Source organism: Choristoneura fumiferana, chromosome 17 (genome assembly GCF_025370935.1).
Source record: "Choristoneura fumiferana chromosome 17, NRCan_CFum_1, whole genome shotgun sequence".
NCBI classification, from domain to species: Eukaryota; Metazoa; Arthropoda; class Insecta; order Lepidoptera; family Tortricidae; genus Choristoneura; species Choristoneura fumiferana.
Window position 1 is genome coordinate 4,978,627 of NC_133488.1, and position 21,677 is coordinate 5,000,303.

Genomic DNA, 21,677 nt, shown 5'->3' on the forward strand with positions numbered 1-21,677 from the left:
TCCTTTTTTTGAAGTCGGTTAAAACCCCACACCATACCTGCAGGGCTCTTATAGATAACACTGTATATTAATCTAGTATTAATAGATACGAGTACTTCTTTGTATTTAATATATTTACTGTGGCGGCTTGGCTATAGAATTTAAGTCAAGGGCATCATGAAAAAAACCCCTAAAAGACTGGGGAATTTCAACCATTCCCCGCGATTACGGCCATAAAGGCAATTGACTAAGTGGCAGCCATTTTTAAACAAAATCACCCTTCAAACAGATGCATTAGAAGCACCAAAGTACTCCAATCTACGACGGGGATGGATGGGGCACTTTGTCTGCCAACTTGTAAGATTGGTGTTCCTAGGCAATAAGTGTAAAAAAGTTAAAACTACTTCAGTACGAGTACCTACTTACAGTTCCGTACCTACGTACCCCCTAAGAGTGTGCCGAGCTTTTACCGCATATACTGCATTCATTTAATCCCTTGCTGTATACTTAATTACTAGTAAAGCTTTAGGGACTGTTTCATCATCCATTGATTAGTGTTAACTTACGGTTAAATGTGATGCCGTCACTATTTGTTTTGTTCGAATAGACGGAGACGGCATCACATTTAACCGTAAGTTAACACTAATCATTGATGGTGAAACAGCCCCTAAGTCTTGAAATTGATGTGCAAGATGTTTGAGATAGGAATTTGAGGGTTTTAGAGGTTTTAAAGGTCAGCGGTACTTACGATAAGAACTTCGAATTTTGAATTTCATAGTAGCCCCCCTGATTGTCACTTTCTTCGACCTTTTTTCAAGTCGTCTACCATAAATAATGCTAAGGACTGTGTTTAGTTTAGAATTCGAATGGTCATACGGCCAGATTCTTTCAACATGCTAAAAAATATTTGCTAAAACTATTGCAAAACAATTTGATACATATAAATTTAAAATAATATATTCAAATAACGAAGTTTCATGAAGCGTAGATAAGTTTTGTGGTGTTAAATTGGGTCATAGATAAGTTTTAAAGATATAACTTCAGTCTGAAATGACGTAAATACTAACTTGTTTGCAAATTTTAAAACTATATTTTCCTCCCTGGCGAGGAAAAAACTATACGTAAATCCATTATGCCCGCGGGAACATTATTTTTTAAATTAATTAATTTATTTCCTTTATAGTATACAGGCATAACATCATTGACAAGCAAGTGTGATGAAAACAGTTTCTTGAACGGATTTGAATATTTTTTACATAGACGGACGACTGAATATCTCAATTAACAACATCTAAATTAACTTTTTTCGGCGGTCGTACTTGGTTATGAATCTGACATCGCATTGAAAATGATTTTGTAAAAGATCGATTCAGGTCGGGCATTCATATTTGCAATACCAATAATTAAAGGTTGTCGTGCGATTTATAATTCAAATCAAACAACATAGATTGTTCATAACCATTTTATTTGGATTTTAGATACTTATATGTAAAAATACTTATCAGTAATATTTAATTAAGGAACAATTTTGAGGCGGTTTAATAGTTAACCTAACACATATTAACATAGATTAATTCAGTTAGGCGTTTGTGTGACGCAAAAATACAAACTCAAAGGGATACGTTTTTTACGGGATGACCTTAAAAGTAACAAATTTGGAGTTGAAATAAAAATAAAAAAAGACTCCAAATAACCAATCTAAATTCTAGTGTCAGTGCTCTATAGATATAGTAGAGCCAAAAAAAACAAATCCATTGTTTAAGTTATTAGGTACTTAAAATCATTCGTTATTTATCACTTTTATTCAGTTTATGAAACAAAAAAAAAATAACTTTTTGTTGACTCCAATTTTTGCTGACTTTAATTTTACATTGTCATTCAAACTACATACTCGTATCCTTGCCAAACAAACCAATCCGATCACTAGAAATGGGTGAAATTCTACGTGCAAAATTCGAATAAACAAACATACAAAAATTGCAAGTCAAAAAAGATCTTGTAAAAATCTAAGCAATGTTTCCAATAAAATACATTCAATGAGAAAATATGCCTATACATATTTTAAACACGAAAATTTAATGCGCATTCTGCAAAACAAAATAATACGGCGGTTGAACCTTGTTCACTCCAGTCGTCGCCATATTTGGCGCTGGCCCGTGCCATTCCAGCCTGAATTTCTTTAAAACCCTAGTTGCCAATGTTGCCAGCATGTTGCCAGCGATGCCAGAGGCCGGGCAAGACGTGCCAAAGGGCAAAGATGCCAGAGGATGGGCCCGGGAGGCTTTCAATGGCTCCCAACCGACGTCGCACCAGCGTTCAGGAATGAAGGCTTTCGCTCGGCCCCACTGCTTTTCAGATTTGCCCGAAACACCATGTGCTAAGACTATGTCCACCTTTAAAAGAAGAAAATGGAAATGATTAGGTATATTTTATTTTTACCTCGTTGGAACGCCCTGTATATGTAAATTGAAAAATGGTTGCTTTAGAATCTGATCTTGACTTAAATTTATTGCTATCCCGCCGTAACTATGAAATTTACCAGGATAAAACTGTCTTAAGTGTTTCCCAGGATATGAAATTAAAAACTTAGATCAGATATGTCATTTCGAAATGCAATTTTTTTAAGAGGATAGTTTGAAAATGTAACATTTCAAGACATTAAGTTCAAATGGTAAACATATACTACCTCTTCCCGTCTACTGACTGCCGTCATAGTTAGCGTGTATAGGTAGTCGAGTACTTAGTCGTACCTAAAGTTACAAAGCAAGCTACTAAGTCAGTCTTTAGCCGTACAGTTACTAACTTACAGACAGTTAATTAGCTTAAGGATGCTCAGCTGAACTTAGGTTATATACTTCAGACTCTCGTCGCGAATTCTCAAGTATTCATTTTGAGAGTAATGTCGCAGTGAAGGCTGTTTATATTTGTAAAACAGTCTTCAAAATACCTTGTAGCATTTAATGGTACGAATTTAAAAAATCGTGTTTTGTAATTCAAAAACGTGTTCATTGATGTCCAGATTGTCTTATCTGTTTTGGAAAAACTTCATTTCATTTCATTACTGTACGACTGTGTTCTTAAAATAAATAAATAAATTTCCTATTACGTTTCTCGAGTTAATGGCGGATAGCAACGACACAAAATAATTCTTTTGATTGGGTTTGGGAGTATTTTTGTATTTTTTATTTCAACTCCAAATTTTGTTACTTTTACTTCATCCCGTAAAACCCATATCGAAAATACAAACTGAAACATAGATGCACCGAAAAACCAGAAAAAGAGACCAATGCTGGGAATCGAACCCAGGTCCCCAGTATTCCGTGCCGCGTGCTATACCGCTACACCACCCACGACACGAATTTCTCTTATGCACCACATGATAATATCTCAATAATAAATACTCCTTCTCACGATACTACTCGCAGCAAAACGCAGGCTCTTGAACTCTCCGGGATAAGCAGCTAATGCAACTCCTGGCCCTGGCCTACACAACCAGCTTTCATAGAGAATCCTCGATATGTGCTCTTTGTTAAAATTATGGATTTAAAGAGAGAAAAGACATACCCCAGCAGGAACTTCATAGCCCCCAACACTGAGCTCTTCGGTACTTCTTCGCACAACGCCACCAGTTGCAGGATGGAGTCTCATGGATTCACTGACACAAGCAGCAATGTAGGACAACTTCTGGTTCCCAGCTCCAGCTTCCACGGAGGCGGCTGCCCAGCAGATCTCATCATGAGCTCTTTGTTGCTGGGCGGGATTCAGGGAGAGGTGGTAGAGCATGGCTAGGGCTGATTGAGCTAGCTGTGGAAAAGTTTGAAGGTTTAGTTTTTCGCAAATTGGAATTTAATTTATCTGGTCATCTAAAAATTTGTTAAAGTGTCCTAAAATCGATTCAAGCAGCTGCAGGTGGTTGGGTTAGATTTACCGAAAACTTTTTAATGTTTTTAGGATTTCATTATTATGGCTGGCAAATGTTTCGCTGCATTGGTCGATGTTCAAAGAGGCGTTTTAACCTTTTGACGTGACAAAATTTTGAATCAAAAATTCGTATGAAAAATCTTTTTACAGTCAAGCTAACCCAACTCTCTTCTGAAGTATTCTATTGAAAAATCGATACTTAGTCTCATTACTTTTAATTATCTTATTTTTTTTTGTTATCAGGCCACTCACGGTTCACGCCAGCAAACGGCCTCAGATGGTCTTAGAGCGCACTCTGTTTCACAACCCTTTGCCCATATACTCGTAAGTCTCAAATGTAACTTACTGGGTCCACTCCAGCTAGCAAAACATCAGCGACCAGCGGCAGTACTCGCTGCTGCAATGGCCTCAGTTGGTTCAGAAAGGCTTGTTCTGGTCTCGTTTCTCCGCTCTTTTCCAGAATTGCTTGGAGAAGAAAGTGCTCTGTAAGGCTGAAAAGTAAATTCAGTTAAAATAACTTGTGGTTCTAAATTGGTAGAGATCCGACTACTTTTGATCTTATCGGAAAATGGTCGGCTTAAAGACCAAAGGCACTAGGCCCTTGCTTTAGTTTACTTGTTTTTAGGTTTTAAATTTTATACGAGGTGCTTAGAGGGCGTGCAATCGGGAAAAATCCATTATGGAGGACTGGGAGGGAAAGGGCCCAGACAGTGCCGCTAAACGTTCTTAACTCCTTAACGCCTACTACGGGGAGGAGACAGTTGGAGGGGTTTCTTATTTACGCACAGAGACTTGCTTCTGCCATTTGCTGGAAAGCCGGGAGAGAAGTATGTATTCTCCCTTTAGGATCTGCGGGATGCTTGGATCTTTTCCCTTTGGTTTCTTTCTTGACCGATTCTCGCCCTTCCTGAAGGACACAGGGGTTTAAAAACTTACCTATAATGCTTATCAAAAGCTTTCAGCGCTGCATTAAAAGTCTTGGACTCTGGTTTCAGTGTTCCCTCGCTTCGCACCAAGTAGCTGGAGTCAGCTATCTCCCTCGCACACCGGACCAGCGCCTCAGCGGGAGTGAGACCGCTGACGCAGCGCTTCGAGAGTGAACAAAGGTCTGGGATGTCGTCGTCCATTGACGTTTTTTCTGGTTTTCTGTGTAAAAAATAGTATTTTTTTAGTTAAGCACTTGCACGCTTTTTAAATTAAATTAAATTATTTTATCTACAAAAATTAAATGGGATTATTCAAAAGGTGGGAGTGTAAGTTCAGTTTTAGGGCAATCTCACGAGGGTGCATCATTATCCTTTGGACCAAGTTGTCCGAAATACATGAATTTAATATTATTATGCTGAATATCCATGAGTAGAATCTGGTCCAAATCTGGATTATTTCCTCAAGAACAATCGACAACAATTCTAGGAACAGCTAAATAAAAAGCTAGGAACAGCCAGCTGTTCCGTAAGTTCCTCTTTAGTAAAAGCTGGCAAATCTTTGCTCTATCAGTATTCAGCTCTATGTTTTTCTAGCCTGGAATGGGAACTAATGATACCACAACTCACCTGGTGTCTGCTGTGGGTACGTGTGTTGGTCCTGCCAGGCATCCGAGTCTTATTCCTAGCGTCGCCAAGCCCAAAGTCTCCAAAGCCCAGCGGTACACCTCAGTCTCCAAGTCTTCGTTCAAAGCGTTCTCAGCGCTCCTTAATTCACCAAACCTTCAGACAAATAGTCTATCAATTTATGTATAAAAAAATTTTTGGGACCGTAAATAAGCATTTTTTCATCTTTCTAATAAAACCCGCCACGTGCGAGTCGGACTCACGCACTGATGGTTCCTTACAAATTTGTCCAGTGTCAACAGAGCCCTACTTGTAAAGAAAGAAGCTAAATTGCAATCGAATTTAACGCTCTTCATGGTAAACCAAAAGAAGGGAGAGCAAATTTCGGCTATAGCCATCGAAAAGCTTTCATTTTTAGAATCATTAATCTCATAAAAAACAGGTTTTATTGCTCACGAGATCCCAATGTGAATTCAAAACGTCATACATATTATTAAATTGTTTTGTGGTTATAATAGCAACTGATGGAACAATACGAGAGACAGTTCGAACTGCAAACCTAATCAGGAGGACTGTAATATGAAACTTACCTCCGTGTGACGTCGATAGCAATATCATCGAAGGCTTTTTCGAAATTATTCACCAGAGCTGGATCTTGTAGCAAGGCTCTGACGGAAGTCCAGATTGCCTTTGTCTCGTCCCTGAATAAACACATGGCAATGTAATAAAATAAATTTGATTAAATACTCTAAGCTCCCATTTCAACATTAACAGTCTTTGATAAATGTAATATGACAGTATCTGTGATGCCGTCTCTGTTTGTTTTGTTCGAATAAATGGAGATGCCATCCATCACATTAAGAAATGCGTTAAATGTACATAGAATTTTAGATGCCTGTGTATCATCAGCGCGAAGAAAAGTATTACACATTTTAGTAACTAAAAAGCCTGTATTACATTCAGTCACCGTCAAAGAAGCGTTTTATCTTTGTGCTCACTATTATGTAGTTTTATGAAAATATCTAAGCATAAGGTTTGTTAGATGGTCCTTGTTATATTGTGAGTTCGTATCTAAGTATAATAGTATTTCTGGAGTGACAAACGACAAGAATCATAGGACACTGTACCCTTCTGTTAAAATGTATATGCCAATTCATGTTGTTGACTGACGTTGCAGTATCTTCTTTTATGAATATTTGGGATATTTTTATAACACGTTTTATTGGTTTATTTTAAAACTTAATTTACTATTAGCTTCTTCAATTAATTAGAATGCATAAAAGAATCAAAATGCAACAGAAATTCATAATCAACTTTGTAGCTTATGAGTTATGTTACGTAGTAAAATTATGTAACTGTATTAGTAGTTAAGTATAAATTTATCTTAGTCACTTAACATGTGACTCAAGTCAATTCAACTAACAACGCTGATTTATGACCCACGGGTCAATTAAGTGCAGTAATTAACTCATGAAGTACCTATTGTTTTATCCTTATCGTATGTTTACAATGTTTCAATAGAGAATCCGATTCATACGATAATTTTTTCCACATCTTTTCCTGTGTCCGGTGCCCAAGGGCCAAGTTTCCAAGTTTCGTGCGAAATTTCCAGTTACTTTAACCATAGGTTTTTTGTAGATTTACCTATAATCTGAATAAATAAATATCGCGGGACAATTCACACCAATTGACCTAGTCTCAAAGTAAGCTTAGCAAAGCTTGTGTTATGGGTGGTAAGCAACGGATAAATATAATTGTTTAGATAAATACATACCTAAATAAATATTAAACACCCAAGATCCGAGAACAAACATTCGTATTTTTCGTACAAATATCTGCCTCGACACGGGAATCGAACCCGGGACCTCAAGCTTCGTAGTCAGGTTCTCTAACCACTAGGCCATCTGGTCGTCTATAATAATAATAGTTTAATCATTATCTTAAGACATAACACAAAATCTGAGTTGGCGCCTCCTTTTAAGCATTATATGCTTGTGTTAAGAGACGCCGCTCCTACACTGTATAATTTTAGGTGTACAGGACAAGAAAGACATTAAATCTAGAAGTACAGAATACTTTCTGTATTAAAAAAAATAGACACAGTGAACTCTTGAGGTTGTACCCGCAGTTCCGATAGTCTTGGTAATAGCAAACTTACCCATGGAAGGGGCAGCCTCCGGCAGCAGTTCTCTGGGCGTGTAGGGGAGACTTCAAATCCCAGCGAGGCGGTTCCGTTGAACAGCTTTCGTACACCTGTAAAGAAGCAAGTTCATAAGTTAAGTCAACTTCATAAGTACTTTGTTGTAAGCACACTATGGGTTAAGCCAGTGGCGGCGTAGGGTAGATTGGCACCCCGGGCGGTTTTGTATTTTATTAAAATATATGATCACATAATCAAAATTGACTTCCCTGTCCCTTTTAATTAATAAAATCGAAAGATTGGTTAATCTCGCTTGGATCATTGTGGAGCTTAAGCAGGATTTTATTAATTTTATTGTTTATTAAAATTATTAAAGTTGTTGTCACCCCTTGGCGCTTGGCACCCGGGGCGGACCGCCCCCTCCGCCCCCCCTTTACGACGTAAAGTTACAGATGTAGTGTTATAATGTCTCTTCATCGTACTTTATCGGAAAAAATCGTATTTATCGTACTCTCTCAATTAGCTCCAGTGCAGTCACCACTACCATATCTAACACTTTAAAGCGTGCATATATCTAATACGAATAAAACTCTATTTCAAAGGCTGGTAGGACGTATCTAGGCTATTTTTCAGGGTGGGCCTGGCCTGGGTTTTTGTGTGAAGATATCAGTATTATAGAATTTCGAATCGGTAGCCCAACATCCTGGGGTGGGCACAGACCATGCTGGGGTGGGCACGGACCGCTCCCCCCCTCACCCCTTTATACGCCTTGGTTGCACGCTCCGCTGAGGCAAATATGAATGCAGGTGACTGACACATCGTACAGCAGTAGCCGTTTTGACATTTGACACTAAATGGCAAAGTTCCATATTAATGGAAGCGAAGCCGCGGGAAATAGCTAGTACTTTATAATCTTAAAACGACTTGAAATTTTGAGGCGTACGATACCATTAAGTGTAATCATCTGAAAGTAGATTACTGAATGTCGATATTGTGTTATTTATGGATTTACAGTAATCCAGTTTTATCCACGGGCTTTCTTGTACTTTAGAAGTTTTAATCGGGATATTGTTTTTTTATTTATTGTTCATCATAATCCAGCGATACCTAGGTCAATGTCTGTATTAACAAAAAAACACTCGTTCAGAACGTGCAAAAAGATCGAAAAGGCGTCAATAATTACGTAAATGATTTGGCAAGCAAACCTAATGGGCCACTTTTCGTACGTCGTCGTATAACTTAAATCTCTCTATTGTGGTGTCTCTCGCTATACAAGGTACTAAATTAACCAAGAATCTATGAATGTATTCCAAACTTTTTATGGAAAGTGACACGATTTTTGTTCACCAGTAAAGAACTGTAAATATCCTTACTTTCTATACTTACCTATTTTTATGAAAAATTACTTTTTCTGGTCATGTCATTATTAATCATGGAATTTATTATATTTATTGAACAGATTTATATTTTTTTCTATCTCAAAATAGCATATTTTATAACGAGGGATTAACGTGAGTCTTAATAAGTCATAAGCCCGAGATGGTTAGCCGCCCGAGTTTCAGCGAGGGGGGCAGAGAAAGTCTGAGGGTGTTTTTGGCCTTAAGTCTTGAGTCTTTCATTTGATGCGTTTTACCCCCGCTACGAGAGGCTATATTGACATACTTTTGGATCATCACAAGTGAAACATTTTTGTTGAAGGTCATATGCAGTTGTTTCTTTAACTTAACTATGCACTTTTCATACTACTTGCGTATAAATGTTACGACACCGAATGTACCTAATACATAAATAAATAAATAAATATATCATTTAATGAACCGAATTTGTTTTTTGTTTGATTATGTTTTCTTCCTTTTTTGACCGAATTAAAAAAAGGAGGTTATGAATTCGGTTGTATTTTCACTTACAAGTATTTTGTACCATTATCATTAATTATTGTAGCTTTATTTTATAGTCGTTACCTTGGCAATCCATTAAAATAAATAATGTGACAAATTAAGGACGACAACGCTTGCACAGCTTGCACATTACTTCTAAAACATTCTTCCGTGAATACAAGCCAATAATAAACCACCCGAACACACCTAATTGCAAGTAATTTACTGAAAGGACCTAAGTACTTTCCTCCATAGTCCATGTGCCTCGTAAGTCCATATTAATGGCCAAAACTAGTTATCTACCTTGGCACACCAACGCAACGCCATTTTTGGTGGCAAAGCAACAGACAGCAATATAGGCAGTTTTATTCATTCACACCTTACTGATAGGCGTAGGACGTTCACCAACGAAATGGATGGATAACCTGGTTAAAACCGCGGGTTCAAGGTGGATGCAGGCCGCTTCCAATGATTATGGTCACCCTACTCTTTCAATCTTTATTTTCATGTTGATTGACTTTGACGTAATGTGACATTATTATACCTACTCATAATTTTTTAAGTATTCTAGCAAAGACGGTTAGTTTTCAAAAAGGTTGGAGATTAAAAAGTAGGATGACCATAATTTTAATTAAAAAACTTTTTAACATTAAAATAAATACCCATAAGACATCAGCATAAACAGTTCGCATCGCAGTCATTTACTGAGTCAGAAAATAATAGTTGGAATCACGACCCTGAAATCATTCTGTATACAAACAGTTAATTGAGTTGACCAACAAGTGACGTCACATCCGATTATCAACATACAAGATTTATGGCGGATCGATTTCGACAACTCATAAAAGGTGTGTCAATTATTTGTTGGTGTCAAATACTTCGAACCATTTATAATAATTGACACTTAGAAATGTTTCGGTTTCCATGACTTAACCAGTTTTTTATTACTTTTATTGAGTGCACAGTGAATTTTCTAATAAATTAATACATCATCAAGCTAATGCAATGTCAGTGCAGTGCACCCATGCGCATAGAATGTATCAAAACAAACGGGCTACGAACAATAACACATAAATTAAGATAACTAGCACGTGGTCGGCGCGTGCGCCGGCGTCAGCGACGCGTGGCTTGGTTTAAGCGGTTTTATTTAAAAGGTTTGTAAGACCTTTAAGGTCAGTTCGTATGCAGCGTGTATTTTTTAAATGAACACAAATAGTAACCAGACGTTGGTTTAAATATATATTTCGATGCGGCTTTTTTTTCGTGAAAGATTTTCCTTGTGAAGTAAGAACTATCTTAGCTATGTTTCATAAAAATTGATTCAGTCGTTTTTGAGTTACTCGTACTTATTGAACTTTGAAATGACAATGTCGGGTGTTTTTCAACCTTTCTAAGTTGATTAGCTTAAAGTGTTATGTAGCGATATTATTGAAATTTTCAAGTTTAGCATTAAATACCAGATCGTAATTAAAGATTGTTTTTTTTTCTATCAGTAATGTACCTACTACGTACAATAATTTTACACAAGAGACAAGCGGATTTGTAACAAACACTTGTCGATGTCAGCGACGTTTTGAAAACAAAGTAAAGATCATGTAGTGATACATTCCGTGCTGAATAAGTGAAAAACCGGCCAAAAGCATGTCGGCCGACACACCCAAAATAGGGTTCCGTAGTCATTACGAAAAAAATAAGTAATATTTTTCTAAGGATTTCGTATTTTATACTGAATCTTCCAATTTTAGGTATATTTTATACCTTGGGCTGCTATTTACTCTTAAACTACTAATAATTCTCAAGAAAACTTAGCCGTTATAGTTTTCCTTGAAAGTTTTATATACTTACTACCATCCTGAATTTTTTCAAATTTTTCCACACACCGGTTTAGATTTTAGAGGGGGGGGACGCTCGATTTTAATGAAAATTTGCACTTTAAAGTTGAATATTTTGCAAACAAATCACTGAATCGAAAAATTGTTTTAGCAACCCCCTATTGATTATAAAAGACATATCCAACGATATCCCACACTATAAGGTTGGATGAAAAAAAAAACACCCCCACTTTACGCCTATGGGAGGTACTTACATTAAAAAATTTTTTTTCTTGAAATTTATATTGTACTATTTTGTCGGCATAGTTTACATACATATTCGTGCAAAATTACAGCTTTCTAGCTTTGATAGTCCCTGAGCAAAGCCGCTGACGAACAGACAGACAGACAGACAGACATGGCGAAACTATAAGGGTTCCGTTTTTGCCATTTTGGCTCCGGAACCCTAAAAATATATGATAGTTTATTCTTTTCTTTATACGATAGGTAATTTTTTTACAAACTACCTTAAAGTTTGCAGTTATAACCAAAATACGGCTGTATTGTACGGTTACTACCAAAGGATTTTGAAGACAGGATTTTATGAGAACTTTCACTTCTTATTTCCGGTTGCGCACAAATAAATTAAATTGTTACCGAGAGCGTTTGCCATATCCGTCTGACCAGGCCAAAACTCTACAAGTATCTCATCTTATTGTAACAAAAAATACACAAAAAATACTTGTTCACATATTAGTGGTTTCAAATCAGGCTTGGTACTAATTTTTAAACTAAACCTCTAACTAAAAATTAAAGTACTAATAGCAATCTTTTAAGACCAGCGCTGGTTGCAAGGCCGACATCATGCTGTCTTGGGACTATTTCGTGACAATTAATCTGTTTCCGTTTTTCTCTTTTAAATAAGAAACTTTAATAATCACGAATATTTTATTCCCTTTTCTTTCTTTAAATCACCAGTGTTTGTAGAATAAGTATTTATAAAGTTGGTAATACTTGGTAACACTGTTTTAATGTTGCTTTAGATAACAAATCGCTGAAACGTGTCCTGCGTTGTGCACTTGCACTGACATCGTGCAATTTTACGTGCGCGGAACAGCTTCACCGTTAATAAAACACTGCATTGCAGTTTTGAATATTTTGTCCAAGCAAATAATCTTAAAGATGGCTCGAGAACAACTTTTCAAAGATGTCCTTGTAATTTAGAGTAAAAAAAACAAAACTATGCACATTTTTATTCTTTTTTTAAACACGTTTTTTAACCCACGACGCAAAAAGAGGGGTGTTATAAGTTTGTCCGCTATGTGTGTCTGTCGGTCTGTCTGTGTGTCTGTCTGTAACCGTAGCTCTTAAACGGGTGAACCGATTTGAATGCGGTTTTTTTATTTGAAAGCAGGGTTTCTAGCGATGGTTCTTAGACATTGTATGTCGGGGGTTTCCCAAATTTTTATTGGTTAGGTTAATTTAAACACGTTTTTGAGTATTAGAACTTTGAGTATTAGACTTAGAATATTTTAAACAACATTGACTACTAACAAATTGACTGCTCAAGAGTTGTGTTAAAAAATGTTAGTTACGCATACCTAATAGTCAGACAGACACAGATCTAGTAGACTTATGTAATAGAGTGATATAAGACTACAAGAAGTTATCCAATCGACTTAATGATTTTCACTTAAATTAAAGCGCTCGGTTGTTTTTGCGATAAACGCTGCGTTAAACGCAATGCGTATGACACGCATCAGATAATCCAATTACTAAAAACACACTTGCCGCTGCGCTCACCGCGTAAGACAAAGTTTGGTAATTAGATTATCTGATGCAAATTGATGTGCGTCAAATGCATTGCGTTTACGCAGCGTTTATCACATAAAGTAACCGAGCGCTTAAAGCGTTCCAACTAGCTCGGTGCTAAAAATAGAACATTTTTATGCCATGATAAGAATCACGCAACGAGCGAAATGTTATCTGCTATGTACATAAACATGACCTTTGGCATCTTTACGTCAATTGATAACGAGCTAACCCCTTAAAACAGTTTATAGAATATTTAGATAACGCATTCGGTAAATAAATAGACCTTAAATAGGAGTAAGTTAAGTCTTTATTTTGAAACCATTTTGGCAGTTAGCCCTCAAACAAAGTGCAAGCTAAACTGTTATCTTTAAGAGTTGTACTACATTTAATTATTAAACAACAAGGGTCAGTAACATTGTACCGTCATTTCGAACCTCTACATAAAAATGATACCGAATCTAATCAATGGTAGAGTATTTTTTTATTTCTAAGTCAATGCTAGAGTAATTTTAAGGAGCCTAAGTACTCAAAGCCTTGTATGCTATTCGATATTATTGGCAGTGCAGTGGCACTACAAGCAGGGCCCTGATAGAGGGCTTACAAGGTTGGGCACTTTATGATGATCCATATAACATTTGTTTCAACTAGTGGCCGTGGTCACGAGTAGACTGAAATGTAGGGTATCAAGTCTGCCTAGCAGCGCGAGTCCTTCGAACTACCACTACTAGCTACTACTAGCTGTTAAAAATCGCCAAGTGAATAAGTCAGCCATAGCCGAACATTTGATTGGAGTCAGGACCAAACCAAACCACTGGATTGAGTTTCACAATCCCAAAATCCTCTCCACGGAACGTCATTTCTACTCAAGAAGGTACGTGAAGCGGTTGAAATAAAAAAAGCACAAAAATTTTAACTGGGACGATGGATATAAGCTTTCGTCTTCGTGGATCCCTGTAATAAATAAGTGTCGGCGTCGGGATGAATAGGAGGGACGATCAGACGTTGTTGGTGTTGTGTCGGTGTGATGTGTGATGGGGTGACAAATAAAAATGACCAAGTGCGGGTAGTTCGAAGGACTCGCGCTGCTAGACTTGACACCCTACACTTCACTTCAGTCTACTCGTGACCACGGCCACTGCAATGTGGTTGAAACGTCGAGGATTGATTACTCGTGTGTTTTAGCGTGATAAGACGTTTATGGTATTTTGATTAAAATAAATAAATAAATATCACGGGACAATTCACACCAATTGACCTAGTCCCAAAGTAAGCTTAGCAAAGCTTGTGTTATGGGTATGGGGATTATGAGTGAAAATCACGAAAGTTTAAAACGGCATATCGTCTTATTCATATCGTCTTGCTTGCTGCACGTGTGGTTGACCGTGTCAGTTGTCAATGTCAATGTCATGCTTGGCTTGTGTTGGTAGCGCTGACCATAGACAGTCACGTTCACAATTAGGCACGGTCCGGTCGCACGTGCAGCGTGCAATGACGGCCTCACGGTCCCACCGGAAGACCAGCGCCAGCTCTTGAGCCGGCATTATTTTCTTTGTCTTACTTCTATGTAATTATTCTGTCACTGTTCCGAATAAGTAAATGTATTTTCTTTCTTTTCTTTCTTTCTTTCTTTCATATAGTGTGATGTCTATTTATGCTGGGCGTAAGCAGCATACAATTACTTTTTATGGTCTAGTGCTGGCTGGGGGGCTACATATACGTTCGAATTTCGTATCGTACCGTCCCTCTCTCTCTATCTCTCGTATTAGATAATACTAGCACCAGAGGGATGGCAAGATACAAAGTTCGATATTGTGCACTTCGTAGTATAGCTCCAGGATTTTCGAATTTCGTAGTACCTAGCGCCCCATGTTGGCTAAGACCAAGCCAATCAGGCGCTTTCTACTTAAAGTTAAGCTGTTATTTTTCTGTGTGTATTTTTTTGAAACCGTGCTTTGTATAATTATAACAAAACAAGGCAATTCTAATAGGTAAGTTTATTATAAAAAAAAAGCAATGCATGGAATAGAAAAGGTAAGAAGTAAGTTTGCTGTTTCATCATCATCATCCCAGCCTATATACGTCCTACTGCTGGGCACAGGCCTCCTCTCTGAATGAGAGGGCTTGGGCCGTAGTTCCCACGCGGGCCCAGTGCGGATTGGGAACTTCACACGCACCATTGAATTGCTTCGCAGGTTTGTGTTACCTCACGATGTTGTCAGAGGTGTGAGCCGGGATTTGTACCCACGATCCTCAGCTTGAGAGGCCATAGGTCAAACCACTAGGCCACCACGGCTCTGTTTGCTGTTTAATGCACTAAAAACTGTCACAGCAATCATCGTAAAATGACACCATAGTTAGAATATCTTCAATAACATCTACTATACATACAGCCGAGTTCGGTATTTGGACCGTTATCTTAACATGTCTATGTAAAGTGAAAAGAAATCTGGAATAAGTCATTGCACCTTCGAGTTCTAAATTCAGTTTCTAAAAGTGAGTGTGCGAAAGTGACTGCCGAGGACCGCCACAAACGAAGCGACCCGAAAGTTGAAATTCTCGAATTGCAAACGCGACTGGCTGGTTACATTACAATGTATATGCTTTCTAATTCTGTTTACTTTTAATTTTGTTCTGCAGTAGCTTGGTTTTGTTTTTAATTTAGTTGACGCGCAAAAACAACCAGGTAGGTATCATGTTTATTTTTGTGCCAGTATGTGTGGTACCGGTTTTATTAAACAACTTACGAGTACTTATTTATATGGTGTGATGCTTTGATAAACAAGAAGGAGGATGCTGTCTACATTCTAATAGGACAACGATATTATGGTATGAATGATTATGTAAACGAGCCTACTTCGAGCACCACATCAACGACATTACCGACTCAAAGACACTCTGGAAAAACTTAAAGCGCACTGTCCTTCCAGACTCACAGACGCAGACTGACCTACCGACACACTTTAACGACCCCGATTTAATAAACCGCCATTTCTTAAATATACCTGGTAAACCTGCTGCATCTATATCTGACTTGACACGGTATGAATTTGATAGACAAAGTGACAAAAAATTTACTATTTTACCAACGACAATAGAAGCTGTGACAAAAATTATGACCTCTATTAAAACGACTGCAAAAGGACATGACTCTATTGCCATTGACATGCTACTTATGACTCTCCCGGTGACTTCTAAGATACTGACTTTCATCATCAATAAGAGCATTGATACTATGACTTTCCCGACTGATTGGAAAATCGCTCAAGTGACCCCTTACCCAAAAAACCTAACCCTGTTAATCTATCCGATCTCCGTCCTATTAGTATCCTTCCCTGTGCATCAAAGATAATAGAAAGGGTGGTTTGCGACCAGCTGTCGGAATACTTGGAGAAATACAACATCCTACCTGAACTGCAATCTGGTTTTCGCAAGGGTCGTTCGACAGTTACTGCGTTACTAGATGTAGTTGATAATATTTTACAGGCTCAGGATGCTGGTAAGAGTACCATTTTAGTGCTTTTAGATTTCTCCAGGGCTTTTGACTGCATTAGCATTCCTTGCTATTATCTAAGATGTCGTATTATGGATTTGATGTAACGACGATAAAATGGTTTAACAGTTATCTGACTGACCGTGCGCAGACCATCGTATTGCGTGGGCTGGATGGTAGTCCTCTGCGGTCCTCTCTTTGCCCTGTGACACGGGGTGTGCCGCAGGGTTCGATACTGGGTCCTCTGCTGTTTATATTGTACAGTTCTGATATTGTCAACAGTATAAAGAGCAGTGGATACCATCTTTACGCGGACGATCTTCAACTGTACGTCTCCTGCGCGCCGTCAGAAACGTCCATAGCTGTAAACGCCATCAATGCAGACCTCGATCGTGTTTCTGCTTGGTCAGAGAGCAACTGTTTGGTCCTCAATCCCGGCAAATCGAAGTACATAGTATTTGGATCGAGACATCAAATTCAGAATGCTATTGATGCTCTGGCTACCGAGAATGTTGCCGTCATGGGTGATCCAATAGAACGGGTGGTAGAAGCTAACAACCTTGGCCTCCTTATGGACGGCAAGCTGAGCTTTGAGAACCACATTTTAAAAGTTGTGAGTAACTGCTTCTACCGTCTCAAAGTTCTGTACAATATACGCGATTACCTTAGTGTCGATTTGCGTGTTGACCTTTGTGAATCGCTTATATTGTCCAGATTAAACTATTGTGATGTTGTTTATGACGGCTGCATTGTTGGTCGTTCTAAGAGGCTTTTACAGCGGGTGCAAAACGCATGCGCTCGTTTTTGTTTCCGTGTCCCTCCCCGCTGCCACATCACTCCGTACCTGAACGCCGCTAACTTGTTGAACATGTCTGCACGCAGGCGCATGCACCTCGCTACCCTGCTGTTTGGTGTGAGACGCTACAGGACCCCATTGTACCTCCACAGTAAAATTGTTTGGTCGAGGAGTGAGCGCAGGAGCGCAATGGCTCTTGTGCCCAAGCACCGGACTGCAGCATTCCGCGGAAGTTTTAAGTTTGCGGCGTCCAAGTGCTGGAATGATATTCCTCCCCCTATCCAAGGAGCGTGTAGTGGGTATACCTTCAAGCGCAAGCTGAAGGATTACTTGTTGACGCTCCAAAAATCCTTTCCCTATCCAGCACTTTGACATGCCAACCACATTGATATGCCGGCCTGATGTTTTTAAACAATCCATTTTTTCTTCTTTCTTTTAATTATTGTTCGTTGTAATTTATTTATTTCTTGGTTTGTTATAGTTATTATTATTATTTTTTCTCTTAAGTTTATTTGTGTATGTATAGATAAGTGGTTTATTTATTTATTATATTTGTGTATCGTTCCGTGAGTCACAGACGGTTCTGGCAGAAAATCAGCGCTGCAGGCGTTTAACGCTTCAGCATAATGCTGAGTCAGCGACCGTTTCACTTTCGCGGGGACACACAACATTGTATATATTGTATTTAATGTTTTCATGTGTTTTTCTGTATTTTTTATTTTATTTGTGTTAATTTTGCTGTATATGTGTGTCTTCTGTGTAAGTGAATAAATGTCTTCTTTCTTTCTTTCTTTCTAATAAATCATTGATAGTTGAATAAACTAGCGATTTATTTAACTACACATTAGCCTATCTAGCCAGCATCGGAATAACTAGTTTTATAATCATTATTATAGTATCAAGTAATATACAAATATGTAGCTGGACATAGACTAAACACACACATTAGACGAATAGGTCGATCACGCAAGCAAATAATGCTTTCCGAATTTGACAAAATGTGAACCAAAGTGTTGAATGTGAATGTTGAAGCATTTTAACACATTGCAATTGCAATATACGAATGATTTAAAAAAAGTTTTTTTTTCTACTGTCTGAGCTAAAAAAGGAAACCTCAGATATCTAAATATTGACTATCTCGGAAAATTGTTGCAAGAAAGTGAATCTAATCTTATAAAAAAAATTCTAATGTTGGAGTAAAGTCTTTGTATTTGAATTATCATTAACATATTTTATACCTTCTTTTTAAAGGATTTCAATAGAAAATATGGTATTTTCAACTAAAATCTATAGTACAAATAGCTTAGTTATTAACTTCAGGATAGTTGTATGTAGTTGGTAGATATAATTTAATTGTTAATTTCTGTTTATTTACTGTAAATACAAAGTTTCTGTCGGCTCCTTCGCGTGAATATTCAGTTAATTATGCCGATTATGTGTCCCTTACCTCTCTCATCATCTCAGGATCGAAGACATACAACACGGGTCGTTTGCGAGAGGCTTTGGCTAGACGAACTAGGTCTCCGTAACGCTCGCGCAGGCCTTCCAGCAGACCCAGGCCAACTGTATGGTGAAAATTACCTGGAGAAGAAAGAAATACCATGAATATTTTTTTGCAAAATAAGACGCGATTCGCTATTTAATGTTCCAAAGCAGGTCCAGCAGGCCTATTGTATGGTTAAAGTTGACTGGAGAAGAAGAGAGTATCATAAAGACATTTTAACAGTAAGAAGTCGCGATTCACCACCTAAGGGTAGAGTGCGTCAAGGCAGGCCCAGTAGATCTGTATGGTGAAAGTTAACTGGAGATTTGAGGGGGATAAAAGGAGAATATCACCAAGATGGCAAGAGAAGCCGTACGTGACTCGCTAATTCATCGCCATCATCTTCATCATCAGCCAGAACACGTCCACTGCTGAACAAGGGCATCCCCTTTAGAATTACATTTGCATCCACCGATGCTGTTAACTCTCACGATGACGTCAATCCATCTAGTGGTAGGCCTGCCAACGTTTCATCTTCCGGTTCGTGGTCGCCAGTTGAGGACTTTTCTACCTCAACGTTTTCCTGTGCCTCGAGCGATGTGGCCCGCAAATGCCACTTCAACTTGCATACTCTTCGAGCTATGTCTGATTCGCTGCTGGGGGGTGCTAAGGACGCTCTTGTTTAGTCGTTTATTGCAATGTGTCTTTTTCTGACTCACCCAGAAGTCAGGTTGAACGCTTTGAAATAGTTTAGACGATTTGGTATACAGATAATTTATAAGGACGTCACTTTTTTGTTGGCTATTTTAAATGATATAAAAGCGACAGGCCTGCATTAAGAGCGTATACCTGCTGAACTGGCAACGTTGCATTTTTGTTAGTTTTTCTCGATTATTCCATAAAATTGAATGAAAATTAAAAATGTTGTCTGATAGAATGGAATAATCGAAAAAAACTAACAAAAATGCAACGTTGCCAGCTCAGCAGGTATAAACGCTCATTGTGATTAGACATGCTCAAACCAGACGGCAGACATACCTACACGATGTCTGGTGACAACATTTAAAACGCAAACTAACATAGACTATTTTGGTGAGTCTTATCACAATTGCGTTATATTGTATTATAATTGTAAACATTATATTTCTTGTTTCTTTACTTTACAAGTCTCAAGGTCTCTTGGGTGACCTAAAAGAAAATGCCAATGGAGTTATTTCAACACTAAGATATCTTAAAACCCTTTGCCACATCATGGAAAGCTGTCCGTCCAGTTTTGCTTTATATTTGTTTGTCTGTCCAGTTAGTTTCTATATATAGAAGGGTTTAATCCGAGTTGGATCCTGTTTTAGTTGCGACGTCTGGTTCAACATGGTCTAAATTGTGGTCTAAGATTAGACACTATACTTAAATAGCTAATCCTTGCGGTGCAGGGTCTATATTTTGGCCTGAACTAAACAATGGGTTGCGTATAGGTTAAATAGTTTCTGTTAAAAATTTAATTTGTATAACAAGTTTTTTTCTTGCTTGTACTTTTGTTGACTCTTTAAATAGTCATGCAGCAAGCCTACAGCTTAGTTACATAATATTATGTATACCAAATTTTAAGTCAACTCGACCACTGGAAATAAGTCAAAATAAACTCAACAAAAACAACAACAATAACAACAAGCAGGGCAAGTTAAATAAAAGCTTGTAAGAAAAAGTCCCAGATGGCAAGTTCAGATGTTTTTATATGTTTCTGAAAGAAGCACGCCAAGGATTTTTAGAGATTTCTGAAGAAACTCTTCTTCTTCAACTCCCTTTAAATTATAATTACTAAAGATCAGCAGTTTTTGAACCTTTTCTTCTAGCTCTGGACTTAGTGTGGACTGACCTTTTTGATACTTATTTCCAAGTGTTACGAAACCACACCACAACATTTTCTTTTAAGGATTGTCTCGTAGGATGTAGACTCTACACCCTGTGTACTGGTATCCTTACCGATCCTGGGTAAGACGTGGGCAGAATGCCTCAACATAGGCAAGGCCAGCGGGCCTGGGATATCTCCGAAAGGCTTGAGGCTCGTCGCGATCGCCGGCGCGGCGGCGGCGCGGCGCTGCGGGGACGACGACGTGCGACGCGACGACGTCGATCCGACGTGACGGGCCTGGCGGGGATTCTGAGGAGAAATTTATTTGTTATCATCAGTGATGATGTGCACTGAGTAGGCAGCAGGGTAGGCAATAGGTAGGTGGCGCCGAGTGAATAGCCAGTGGTTATTACTTATTAGATAACCTAATAACGAAGCTTGAGTTCCCGGGTTCGATCCTAGTACCCATAGTATAGTAGTAAGCTTTGCTTAGTTGGGGACTAGGTCGATTGGTTTCAATTGTCCCATGATATTTATTTTTATTTTATATAGGTTTTTTAAGTCTAGTATAGTTTTTTTATTTAATGTATTATCTATTTTATTATTTTTAATTGTCAATAAATCAATGTTTAAGTTCAAAATAAGATATTTGTTTAATACGTCCACTGCTGAGCAAAGGCCTTCACCTTAGAACGCCACTACGAACGACAACTCGCCACTTGCATGCACCGGTTGCCCGCAACTCTCACAATCTCGTCGTAGTATCGCGTGCTGGATTTATTGTACCTATCTGATGATAATTGAATCCCCAGAGTGTTAAACACGTCTTTGTATTACAACACAATAGAGAAAAATCGAAATTGTAAACGTATATTATCAAACTAGAGTTTACCCGCGGCTTCGCACGCGTAAACTATTCGATCTGGTAGTTACAATTGAAATTCCGGGATTTTACAAAATTCCCCT

General features: G+C 38.2%; 1 protein-coding gene across 1 annotated transcript; it reads right to left on the bottom strand.

Annotated features, from left to right (window-relative positions):
- Positions 1 to 1,425: 1,425 nt before the first annotated feature.
- Positions 1,426 to 20,974, bottom strand: LOC141436875 (probable cytochrome P450 49a1). Its single transcript, XM_074099966.1, has 9 exons — positions 20,843 to 20,974; positions 18,827 to 18,960; positions 7,609 to 7,703; positions 6,041 to 6,151; positions 5,454 to 5,606; positions 4,837 to 5,046; positions 4,247 to 4,391; positions 3,544 to 3,783; positions 1,426 to 2,372 (listed from the first exon to the last, which is right to left on the bottom strand). Exons 1-9 carry the CDS (start codon positions 20,877 to 20,879, stop codon positions 2,055 to 2,057), a joined length of 1,443 nt encoding a protein of 480 aa, XP_073956067.1. The 5' UTR covers positions 20,880 to 20,974; the 3' UTR covers positions 1,426 to 2,054.
- Between the last annotated feature and the right edge of the window lie 703 nt (positions 20,975 to 21,677).

Coding starts and splice junctions, on each gene's coding strand:
- LOC141436875 (XM_074099966.1), bottom strand. CDS start 20,879: ATGTTGAGGCATTCTGCCCACGTCTTACCCAGGATCG. Junction 7,704..18,826: donor ATCCTGAGATGATGAGAGAG/GTAAGGGACACA, acceptor GCTTCTTTACAG/GTGTACGAAAGCTGTTCAAC. Junction 2,373..3,543: donor GCTATGAAGTTCCTGCTGGG/GTATGTCTTTTC, acceptor CTTCTTTTAAAG/GTGGACATAGTCTTAGCACA.